The following is a 12675-nucleotide window of genomic DNA, read 5'->3' as shown; positions in this document are numbered from 1 at the left end:
CATTACGTTGCCAGAAAATAACAAGTAAAAATGTAAAGTTTTTAAGTAAGCTACCTGAATGTAACCTATTATTATTATTGTTATTTTAATTGAAATCTAATCATCTTGTGAGTCACAAAAAGCTAATGGAGTTATACTTTAAAGAGTTGCTTACCTAATGTTAGGTGCTTAGTTCAAATTAATCAAAAATACTCAATTTAATAAACTCAAATAAGAGGAAAATGTCACAGAATTTCAAAGTGTTTAATTTAATAGAATTAATTTGAGCATTTAAATTTGCCGTGTATTTGTAGCCAATTCAATCTTTCAAAAAAGTGCCATATTATACAAGTAAAGTAATCATGCAGAGGAGGGGAGTATTACGAATTATGAAGAGAAAAAGTATCAGTGGTCTCCTTTTCTCCATTTTTCAATTTGGAACACTACTCTGAATTCTTCATGCAACATTTTAATAACCATTTACTAAGTGCTTTTCCACTTGATAACAGGTTCATAATTAAAGACAATGTGGTAACGGCTTTGCATTATTCTGAGGCGCACTATTGATTCAGATTCCACAGCTGAAGCGCTGAAATTGCGGTGTTTCCCACGGCCCGTGAAGGCAGCGGCAGATGCGGGTCTTATTTGTTCTCTCCAGCAGGAGGGCGTTCCGCTGAAGAACATACGAACACACTGTGGTGAATTATGCCGGCGTACGTGCGCACTGATTCATATTTAGATGCTGCCACAGCTTAGCTGTTATCCCAGGGTCTGTGTTTTTGAACCCCGGGCCTTCCTTGATGTTAGCCTTCCTGGTGGCAACACTGCCGGGGGAAAGGCGACAGAGGAGGCCAGGCCCGAAGACATGGAGGCTAGCCGTCCTTGCAGAGGGAGTGAGCTGTAGGACGGTAGGCGCTCTCTCTCTCTCTCTCTTGCATTTCTTCCTCCGCTAAGAAACAATGAAAGACAGACAGGACAGGTTATAGTACCTCTGCTTAGAGGGAGGGGGAGGCTTGAAACCTTTCTACCACCAGTTCTCCTTCAGTTTCAGCTTTCGGATGTTTTTTTCTGCCCGTCGTCGTCAAAAAGCCAATTTTTGAGTTTTTTCCTTATCCACACAGACAATGATGGTGGTGGCTGCAAGTCTTTTTGGCTCAGTCCGGGAATGGCTGGTCTCAGAGGTTTACTGGACCGAGAAAAACATCACACACTTGATGTTTTAACAGTTTTCTGGCTTTATTTCATATCACAGCTCAGTTTCTGGCATCCAGTGTCCTCAAACGTGACACATAAATATTTAAGCACCATAAAAATAACATTCAGGATGAACACACGCACACGCACTGTAAACACAACGGGTGCTGAAGCCCGATTCATCAGGTTCTTTAAAAAAAGTCTCCTCGGCATAATCATAATTAATGTAATCACTTCAGTGTGCATTTAAAATAATAATTGTATACCAAGTGTGAGTTTTACTGTTAAAAATATAAACAGTGCATAACTGAAAGGGGCTAGGAGAATAAATATTTGGCTAAATGAGCCCTAATGGGAAGAGTAAATAGGCTGATATGCATGGCTGCTTATGCAAGACTCATTAAGATCATGTCAGCAAATATTTGTTTTGTTTTCTAGACAAAAAAATGTAGACTTAGTTTTGAATTAAAAATGTCTTAAACATAACATGTGCTCTCTTTGATTCAGTTAATTATAATAACTGTAATCAGCTTTTTTCAATTTAATTCAATTTAATTTATATTGGGCCCAATCACAACAACAGTGGTCTCAAGTCAATCTGCATTTGTTTAAAAAATTTACTGAACTTTACTGTCCATCAGTAATTATTATAGTTTATTAAAACTAGGTGCAAAAAAAATGTTTTAGTTTATCGAAGAAAAGATTTTAAAACAAGATTAAAATTAGAATTAGGGAGGAAAAAGAAAAGAAGATAAAGCTAAAGTAAAGTAGAAAATGTGCAGGAAATGCTGAATCTGAGTGAGCTACCTGCAGAAGGTATTTTTATTGTGAAATTTGATCTTCACTTCCTAAAAACTGAATTGCAAAAACATTAAATGGAGCACTGAAACTAACAAACTAAATTAAAATGAAACATTTTTAACAATAATCTAAGCAAACTCACTTTGGAAACTAAAGAAAACTTACTTAAAAATGAGAAAATTAAATAAAAATAAGGCAGCACCGTGGTTCAGTGGTTAGTTCTGTTGCCTCACAGCAGAAAGGTTTGAATCCACCGTCTGGTATTTCTGTGTGGAGTTTGCCTCTCTGGGTACTCTGCCTTTCTCTCACAGTTTAAACGCATGTCAGGTTATCTGGTGATTCTAAACCGACTTTACGTGTGAGTGATTGTCTGTTTTGTGTTAGCCATGAAGCAGACTAGCAACCTATCCAGGATGTATCCCGCCTCTTGCCCCATGACAGCTGAATAAGTGATAAGCTCCTGCCGCCACTACCTTGAATTGGTTAAACAGCAGAAGACGGATGGAAAGAAAAATTAAATGATTCTAACCCTGTACCCATTTGTTTTCATTTTTGTTAAATTCTAGATTGCACTGCTGAGGAAGGTTAAGGGAATACTCGATCATAACAATATAATAGAGTCACTGAAGCCTCAGAATATCAGTGTGTCCAGTTAGACCAGTGCGACTCATTTTACACTCTAACAAAAGCAGAACTAGAGAAAAATCAGTCAGCAGGGATAAAAAGAGAGCGTTGGTCTTGCCTTTTGGGGGGTTGTCTCGTTGCCTCTTCACTGCACCTGTTGACACTTTCATTTGCACCATACCAGGTGAAATGGATTCACAATGATTTATGCTTCTTAAATAGACACATTAATATCCCTGAAGTTAAAATGAGTTTGTATTAAACTGTGATGATCCAGCGTTCCCTTAATTCTTTGAGCAGTGTCATTTATCACAGCTTGGTAATAAACCTGGGAAGACCTCGTGCCAGCATAGTAATGTTTTTATAAGTTATTGATCCACAATATGTCTGCACTAGCTCCCAGATGTTATTGGTATTGGAGCCTTTGTTACTATAATTCCAGATGTTTGCAAATGCAAAACTACAAATTCAAGCACATCATCAAATTTGTTTATATTTGAGCAGCTCTGGCCAAATTTGAAACATCTGAGTTTCTGAGAATTTCTAAAAGGGGGGCTGGATCCTAGGGCGAGCGGCAGGGTACACCCTGGACAGGTCCCCAGTCTGTCACGGGGCTAACACGTAGCCACAGACAACCATTTGCACTCACATTCACACCTATGGGCAAATTAGAGTTTCCACTTAACCAATTCCCACTAACTGCATGTCTTTGGACTGTGGGAGGAAGCCGAAGTGTACCTGGAGAGAACCCATGCAAACACAGGGATAACATGCAAACTCCACTTTTAAATATATATATTCTTAAATTAGTTGTTGAATTACACATTTTATATGGTGCTTTTCTGCAAATGGTCTAATAACCCTAGCAAAATAATTTAATTAGCTGGCTGTCTGATGAGTTCGTGGTCACACAGATGGACTCGGATTTCACGGTCTGCATGTTGCGACGGCACACGGGGCAGTTTTTCATCTCCTTAGATAGATCATCCAACTCACAGCAGATCTCCAAAACAGGACAAAAACTACTGTTGTCAGCTGCAGTAGCCAGTAGAGAGTCTTCAGCTGATACTGAAGACAATCACAACAGAAAGCTGCCCATAACTGTAGGGGATCATAAAATGGAAAGGGTGGGGTGTAGCTGGTTAATGGTGAAATGGTTAAATGAGCCAACAGATGTACTTGGTTGACCAACCCAACCTACTTTATATGTAACAAGGTAAGATCAACAAGTAGGGCTCTGTAAATATTTGATTGTGTAATTAATAAGGTCAGTGATCCATTACAGTTTTCCAATCAGTTTAAAGCTGTGTAATTACTTTTGATGTAATTAGAAAGCCAGCATGTAATCCCATCCTGAAACAAATACAATATATCCAACTTAAGGTATTTCAATAAGGTGTACTGTTTTGGTAGAGGTTTCTGTTTTATTAGATGTTCTGTTTTTTTCTACACTGTCAGTGCTGATTTCTGAGCGGGGTTGGCCCTCCTAGTATGGACCCCGGCCACATCAGAGGGGATATGTCACCTTTGTATATGCCAAGAAAGAGGAAGCCTGTTCACTCACTTTCAAAAAGTGGAGTGCAATGTCCAGGTAGAAAAAACACATCACACAGCAGCGTGCATCCATCATTGTGGCCATTTACACTGGTAAAACTTGGCAATTTTATCTTTTTTAATGTGTCTTTTTTAATACAATTTCACTTCTAAAGCTGCTGTCCAGCGGATGCCAGAAAGAGCCTGTGAAGTAAATACAGTTGGGTACTCAGAGGTAAGAATACACATCTATAATGTAAAAACCTACATCTTTTCATTTGGCTTGTTTCTGATATATAGTGTATCTAAGGAGCAGGCAGTACTGCTAGCAAGAATGCTGTGCCTGTGTTTCCATTTTCATGTCGTGGTAATAAAAATCTGTTAACTTCATGCGCACAGCTGGATCTCTGCCTCACAGTTTTTTCATCGACTGTTTTAGGAGGATGAGTCCCAAACTGAAGATGGAGTAAAGATGAAGAGAACTTACAGTAGGAAAAGGTAAGAGGCTGGTTAACCTGGTGATTGTACATTGTACTCTTATATGAGAAAGTCATTCACAGTAAATAGATATCATATCATATCTAAACAATTACAGAGGTTTCAGTAAAATACATCATTATTGCTAAGTGCAATGTAGTACCCTTTTAAAACTCTGCATACACAAATCTTTTGTTGAGATTTCCTACATAACAAAAGGTACAATTAGGCTAGACGTCCTAATGAGATGATGAGATGAGGAAATTCAGCGTTTGCACTTGCTACATCTCCATATGTATACATGCTGATATTAACCAAATGGCTGCTAATGGTTCAGGTAGAATGAGCTATGGCTCATTCAGTTTTGAATATGGTGTTAATTTAAGGCTTCAGAAGCAAAGCACAGGGCAAGGAAGTTCAAGCACAAAAAAGGAAGTCTTTGCTTTGCAAAAAGATTTGTTACACAGAATAAACAGAGTCAAAAACATCTTACAGCAAGAAGTGAAAGGACAGAGTCTGGTACATAGAGAGTGGCAGACACAGTGAAGGAAGAGCGCAAGATAAAGGTGGCAGATTAATGTAGAGCAAGTAATCACTCTGGCAGGAGGAAATACACAAGGTCAGGAAGCGAAGGGTGTGAGAGGATATGTGAGTATAAAATGGGAAATGATAAAAGAGAAAAAAAAGAAAGACAAAAAATAACCAAGGTCTTTATTTTTTCTTTCCACTGAAAAACTAAACAAATGGGAACACCCATCATTAATGAGTGATTAATGAAAATAAAATAAGATTATATCAAAAAGAATCATAAAATCTGGCTCCACTGTTGTGCTCCTTCTTGGTTTTGGCTGTTTAAACTGTGTTTAATTCATTAGATTAATTTAATTTGCTACAGAATTTATGTGCAAAGTGCTTTTTTTTAAGTGCTAGTCAAAAACATACATGCTTGTATTATATTAATAAACAAATAGTTTATCATTTATTTAGCTGCATTCTGTTCATATTGTGCAGTATAGCAACTGTATATAAAAGATGGACCTAAAAATTGACGTAAAAGCTGAAGTTGCTTAAGCCTGTATTCTTTATAATGGCCTGAAGGGGGATCAGATTGGATGCAGCCACTATGGCTGTGCGATCACAACATTAACACGTATATTGTTTCATGCTGATCTCTATCGTTTATTTCGTGTTGTTGCAAAAACACACTGTCTACTGCAATTTTTCATTGCTTCAGATGACAGTTTGTAGTAGTCACTGAGGCACCACAGAAGGACTAGCCAAAACTAATCGTAGAACTTATTCCATCATAAAAAAGAAAATCATCGCAAATGAGCTGTGTCAAACACATGAATAAAATCTAAGTTATTTGTAATCTTAAACAAGGGGCTACCTCTGTGTCATGGACATGAGTTATGAAAATCCTGACATGGTTTAGAAAACTGTAATGTGCCAGTTATGAAGCAAACTGGTCTTCACCGCAATGATATGAAAGCGAAAGATTTTACGAATGAGAAGAAAAAAACAAGCTTTCAGGTGCTCAGACTCTGTTAAAACAGGCTTTTCCCTAGGCCATGCTTTATAATAAAGACTCACAATATCTATATCAAAATCCAGAACGTAGCATACTTACACTGCAACAACAGATATGTGGACGAGCCGAACTATGTATGCCTGTATAAGCTTAATGGTGCACGTGCATCTGAAACTTGACACTTGTTTGCAGACAAGGTAGTTTCCGGATGACCATTAGTACTTTTGATGTAGTGGTTACAGAAAATCCACTACATTGTTATATATCTTTATCGGGATAAAAAATGACCTATATCAGTATTGAGATATAAGATTTTGGTCATATCTTACAGTCCTATAAATCACCATGACATCACACATGAGTTTTGAAATCTGTATTTTGGGATAACTCTGTTGTGTTTTTTAATTCCGAAAAGGCCATAAGTGAGTGATGGGCTCATACAAATGTTGGCAAATACACTTAATTTGTAAGCTACTGCTTGATAGAAATCTTCTTTCTTTTTCATTTATTTACATGTCTGTGTCTCACTTGAGTTATGACCTCAGTTACATTTTCATTTCTAACTCTTACTTGATATAATTTCATGTTTATTTTGTAAACTACAGACATCATTAGTCAAACAGACAACATACCAGTGTTTGCTTTAGGGCATGGATACATTGTGACTGAAATGTTGCCACCATATGGGCATGCTGTGTTCTTCTTTATTTCAGTCTCATCTTTTATTTACACCCTCTGCCCCACACTACAGTTAAATAATCTGTTCAGAAGCAAATGAGGTTCCTGTCTGCATCAGCATTTTAAAAACTTATAATTGAAGTTCCTTTTCTTTTATTAGGTATGAGGACCTCCAGAGTGTTTCCCTGGGAACAGTAGATTACTCAACAACCAGCTGTTCTGTGATGTCATCAGATGGCCTGGCCAATGGGTCAGACCCAGGGTCCATCGGTCCGCCCACTGCCAGGCTCCCTCCAAGACTGGTTGCAAAGGATCTTTGGCCTCAAGGCCCAGAAGCTAGCGGGGAGCAGTCCCAGCCTCATGATCAGAGCTGGAACTCCAGCAGGGACCGAGGACCTGACTCCTGGGCTCCAGGCAGAGACCGACCCCAGGACCAGGTGTGGAACTCTGGCAGAGGGGGACACTCCAGTCAGGACCAGACATGGATTCCAGGCAGGGACAGAACTCACAGCGGACCGGACCAGTCCTGGATGACAGGCCAGGAGCGGGGTCCTGATCAGGGCTGGGCAGCTAGCAGAGATCAAGGGCAGGATCAGGCCTGGAATGGAGGCAGAGATCCAGGAAGGGACCGGGACTCGTCAGGGCCGGAGCAAGGGTGGGGTACTGGCCGAGGCCCAGATCAAGCCTGGAACAACACAAACAGGGATAGAGGAAACGTGTGGAGACCCGGTAAAGACGACCACATGGACTGATTTTGTTTTGAACACTGTGAAATGTAGTAAAATAATATGAGCTTCTTTCATGATATCTGCAAGCTACAAGCGAAAACCAGAACACATAACACATGTGCGAGCGAGAGCTTATAAAAGAAGTGCAGGCGATATATGTGCAGAGTACATGTCATTATTTAGGTTATGATTTATGGTTTTGTCTAATTTTTAAGACTTGAACATGAAAAAGGTCCAGAGACCAGAGATGGAGCGAAGCCCTGCACCCAATAACTTCACACAACCACCAGAGGGCAGAGAATCCTGTAAGTTTTCAAGGAGTCTGCATTTAATGCAAAACTGAAAACTATATGTTACATTTCTATCTCACATATCTGTTTCATGCTTCTTTTTGGTCTTAAACTGAATATTATTACCATATTAACAATAGTTAGGACTGAATTAACCTTATAAATCAGAACTATAGTTAGACATAAATCAGGAATTTGAAAAGTTGTTTCACAGTTTGTCCCTGGCCATTACGGGAAAACAATGAGGCCATTTTCTCAAGTACACCACCTTCCTTTCAGTCTTGGCAGCAGCTATCAGCCACTAATATGTTTTGGCAGAGCGTCTGGCACACCATACCCACTGACTGTTTCACTGTTTGATCAGAGAATCATTACAGTAATCACAAGCATTTTCCTCTCATTGTAACTTATTGTGAACCTTTATTATTTGAGAAGGGTTCTCTAAGAGCCAGGATTTGACCTTATTAAATAATAATTATGATAAAATAGTTTAAAAAGAAAAAATAAGCTTGATTGCATCCAGTCATTCAGTGTGAATGTTGCAGGTTCAGATGCTGCCAGTGCCGGTCAGGCCTCGACAGCTCAGCCGAACGAAGACCAGAAACCTCCAATCCTGCCGGCTAAGAAGGAACCTCCTACTTATCCTCCAGGTCAGAGCAGCAGCTGTTTACCACAGATTTATATGATTTAATAGAAAGGAATCTTATTATACTATGTTTTGTGTGCACTTCTTTGATTGAAACTGTCAATAGGCTTTTATCTGACTGCATTTTTCTTGCATTAGACAAGTATGAGTTTTAAAGGGGATTAGGGTTTTATTTTATCTTGATTTAAACTGATTGTAAGAAATTTAAAAAGGGGTTTCTAAATGTTTTTTTAAATTTCAATGATTAAAAATGGGTGCTGAAGATAATCTGTAATTTAATCAAAATATTATTGTATATTAAAATAGGTAAGGAGTACGCTGCTTCTTTTTGTGTGTCGTGTAAAGTAAAAAAAAAGGAAAAGTTGCTTGTTTGTTGACATCAACTAGGAAGCCAAGAGGAACGTTGGCAGCTCCAGATTGTCGCAAAAGGAAGAGTCACCTGTCCAAAATGTAAAAGTGTGAGCAGGAAGACTGTGGAGGGGCTGAAGAAACACATGGAAAACTGCCGACTGGTGAGCCCTTCTTGCATAATAGTGATATTAGAGTTTTGGACCATCTACCAGAAACCTTCTGCTTTACTGTTTCTCCTGAAAGACTCTAATCATTAGTTATTACTAGTAATGACATTATTTGGAATAATTGGGAGTAAATAAATTATTATGTTTTGTGTGTTTGTTTAATTTTTTCCAGGATGTCAATTTTCTATGAAACACATTCTGCACTGAAACCAGTTCACACACTCTTCATATTAAGCATCAAGTTTTTAAAAAAATGAATGAGTCTGTAGTGTTTAGTGCTTTACATTTGCACTGGGAAAACCTAGTCTGACTAATATTTCCATAACATAAATTCTGCATGTGTTCTTTGCTGGTTTAAATTTTTACCAAATGAAAAAGTCAGTGTGTCACTCTGTTATCTGTAGCAACCTTTTACCTGCCAACACTGTGGGAAACAGCTCAAGTCTTCAACAGGGATGAAGTATCACATCATGGCTGACCACAGCCACTTGGTAAGACTACTCAGAAATAAACATTTTTAGTTTTAGTTCAGTTTATTATGGTTTTACTCAGTTTGTTGCTACCTTTTCCTGCTTTCTTATTTTTGTAGCCTTCAGCTGATGATGCCAAGGACCTGGATGATCGTACCATAAAAGACAAGCTACGTAAAATCCTGAAGAGACTGGGCAAATTAAAGTGCTCCAAAGAGGTAAAAGGTGCACATAATGTGCTGTTTTAAGAAAGGAGATAAGATAAAAGATTAAACCGGTGGTAGTGTGAAAAAACATGTTTTTCTTTTCTTTATAGGGTTGTAACGCTGCATTTACCAGCATCATGGGCTACGTGTATCACATGAAGAAGTGTGGAAAGGAGGAGTCTGAGCTGGAGAAAATGCTGCTGAACTGCTCTCACTGTGGGAAGACCTATAAATCCAAGGCTGGTCTGGAGTATCACCTGAAATCAGAGCATGCTCCTGTGAGTCACATATGTCATCTAAGCCACTAAATACTATGAAAATTGTAATTCGTTAATACTTTTACATTCAAATTTAAATTAATAGACAATTAGACAAGATGCCAGCCTAGTTTTGTCACCTGTCCTTTTAATTCAAGTGTCTGTGAAACTCTTTGTGCCTCATCTTCACTAAGTGTATTCTCTTGGTTCATCCAGACACCACAGAAGACTGAGGAAGATGAGGCACTGAAGGCCCAGAGGGAGGCTAATCCAGAGAGGACGCCCAGCGGCAGGGTGCAGAGAGCCTCGGCCCAGGTGGCCAACTTCCACCTGGCTGAGATCGCCAACAATGAACTGCCCAAAGACTGGCCCAAGAGGAAGTTTCAGTCTGACCTGGTACCAGATGACAAGAAGGTAAGAGAAGATTCACTTTGCCTGAAATTGTGGATTAAAATTGAGTATATACTGAACATAAATGCGTTTCTTCTTTCTCCTGACGCTCTTTTCAGTTGAAATATGCCCGACCGGGCCTCCTGCCTTCAGCCAGGAGGTGCTGAGGAAGTGGAAGAATGAGGTGAAGCTGCAGAGGAAAGTCCAGTGCCCCAACCAGGTAGAAAACAACACTAGTCTTATTTTTACTTGTTTAAGTGAAATCAGCAGACTTATTTCTTTTCTTATCTGAGTAATTGGATCAAGATGTCAAGAACAAGTATAATTAGCATAACTATAATTCATTTAAAATAAAAATATAGCCATGAAGATTATCAGTCTTTCTGTATAAAAACTCAGGTTTTTCAATAACCTGAAATGTTTCTCTTTGTAAATGTACGTTTTAAAGAGATATATGGAGATATTTTATATTTTCTTTATTTTCTGTCATATATCACTGTTGCATTGGTGAACATTCATAGTAAACATGGCCGAAGTTTCAAATAGAGAGGTCAGTGTATGTAGAAGTAATCCCTGTGGATGTGTATGATGTCAAAGAGAACAGATGGTTAACACAGCATTCAAAGCCCATAATATAACATAATGTGTGTCGTCCTCAGGGTTGCGGCTGCACCTACACGAGTGTGTCTGGACTCAAAGCTCATCTGGGACTCTGCACGAGGGTTTGTCATCTTTTTTTCTTTGTTTAGGAAATAACAATGTAGCACACATAAGGTACAAACTTTGCAGGATTAGCAATACATTAAATGACACCAGGTATAATTAAGTTGAAACTCATCAATGTATTAGCATGAAATCTTAAAATTGGGAAACCCTTCTAATGCTTCCTCTCGACTGGCATTTACATGCGCTTTAAGTCAGCTCCTCAATTTTATTGGATGATTCCTGTAAAATAAAGTATGAAGTATTAAACTGGTAAAAGCTGCTTTGAACAGAATTTTGAAAATGAGTGTATTTGTAAAATTATTCAGTCAATTACTCAGATCATTAAGTGAAATATAAAAGTCAGTGCACTATGTGCAGTTAATACTTTATATGCATTAAATTCTTATAATCTTTTCAAGGCTGTTTTTTCCTGTTGTGATTTCAGGGCAACTTTGAGGCCGGTAAATACAGATGTCTGATCTGCAATAAAGAATTTAACTCTGAAAGTGGAGTGAAATACCACATCAACTCTGTCCATTCACAGGTAATGAAAAGTTCACAAGTTTCTGGCTTGAGCCTTCTTTGTGTAACTGTATGCAGATGACATTACCATGAATGTAAATACTCTATATCAAGGGTTGGATATGAGCAGCTCCATAGTGTAGTTGTTTAAACTCATCAGGAAAGTTTTTACCAAAGTCATGTATAAAGTGAGTTTTCAGACTTGCAACAGCAGAATCAGACTTCTTTTTGCAAACAGACGAGCTGCCTCCTTCTGGCCTATAATGCAATAAATAATAAATAATGCAAGTTAAATGTATGTTATATAATAGCACCTCTTCATGCTGCGTGTATCTCAACAGGATTGGTTTGTGACGAACAAAAAAGCTTCCAAGAAGTTTGAGAAGTTCCTTAAAAACCAGCCCAAAGAGGTCATCCGTGATGTGGATAAGCAGACTGTTGATCAGTACCACCATCATCACCTGCAGCATCATCCTCATCATCATCATCATCAGCAGCACCATCAACACCACTCACACCACCACCATCAGCAGCAGCAGCGCCAGCTCCAGCACCAGCCTCTGCAGCACCCACTTCAGCCGCTGCATCACCTCCAACACCAAACTCAGTACCTCCATCCAGAGAGGCAGAACCTCCGTCCACAAGTGGACCCCCAGCCCCAACAGCCGATGCTCCAGTACACCAGTTTGGAGCCTCCTCCGGGGCCAGTGTGGGTCGATATGGACCACAGAGGAGGAGTGCTGGGGCGGAGCAGGCCCGATCGAAATGGAAATGGCTGACAAACCTGAGGAGGACAGCGGTGGGATGGTGAAGGATACAAGGAGAGGGAAGGAGGAAAGAGGAATAGATGTAGGGGAGAGGGGGAAGGCTGACAGGAAGCAGAAGGATTGCTTCACTTTCGGTGGTAGCAGCGGAGGCGGAGGTTGTGGGCGCAGCAGCAGCAGTAGCAGTAGCAGCAGCAATACCGGCAGCTCATCGAGTGAATCGGAGGTCGAGCAGCAGGAGCGGCAGAGACAGATTGACCAGTGGAGCCTGAAGCGACCGGGCATCATGGGCTCTCGCTGAGGCTGGAAAGCGACAGAGAAACACTTAAAAAGACCTAAAAAACACACTTTCCTTAACATTT

General features: G+C 39.5%; 1 protein-coding gene across 1 annotated transcript; it reads left to right on the top strand.

The window, feature by feature from the left end:
- The first annotated feature begins 608 nt into the window (after positions 1 to 608).
- Positions 609 to 12328, top strand: LOC116335998 (zinc finger protein 512). Its single transcript, XM_031759791.2, is given in 17 exon segments — positions 609 to 887; positions 4057 to 4189; positions 4308 to 4366; positions 4571 to 4629; positions 6978 to 7546; positions 7761 to 7850; positions 8381 to 8485; positions 8869 to 8993; positions 9404 to 9490; positions 9589 to 9687; positions 9786 to 9953; positions 10149 to 10346; positions 10442 to 10460; positions 10463 to 10542; positions 10982 to 11044; positions 11473 to 11571; positions 11891 to 12328. Coding segments are annotated over 16 exon segments (2358 nt in total). The 5' UTR covers positions 609 to 887; positions 4057 to 4089.
- Positions 12329 to 12675: the final 347 nt, after the last annotated feature.

Source organism: Oreochromis aureus, linkage group 15 (assembly GCF_013358895.1).
Source record: "Oreochromis aureus strain Israel breed Guangdong linkage group 15, ZZ_aureus, whole genome shotgun sequence".
In the NCBI taxonomy this organism is placed as follows: domain Eukaryota; kingdom Metazoa; phylum Chordata; class Actinopteri; order Cichliformes; family Cichlidae; genus Oreochromis; species Oreochromis aureus.
This window is presented reverse-complemented; position numbering and strand designations above follow the sequence as displayed.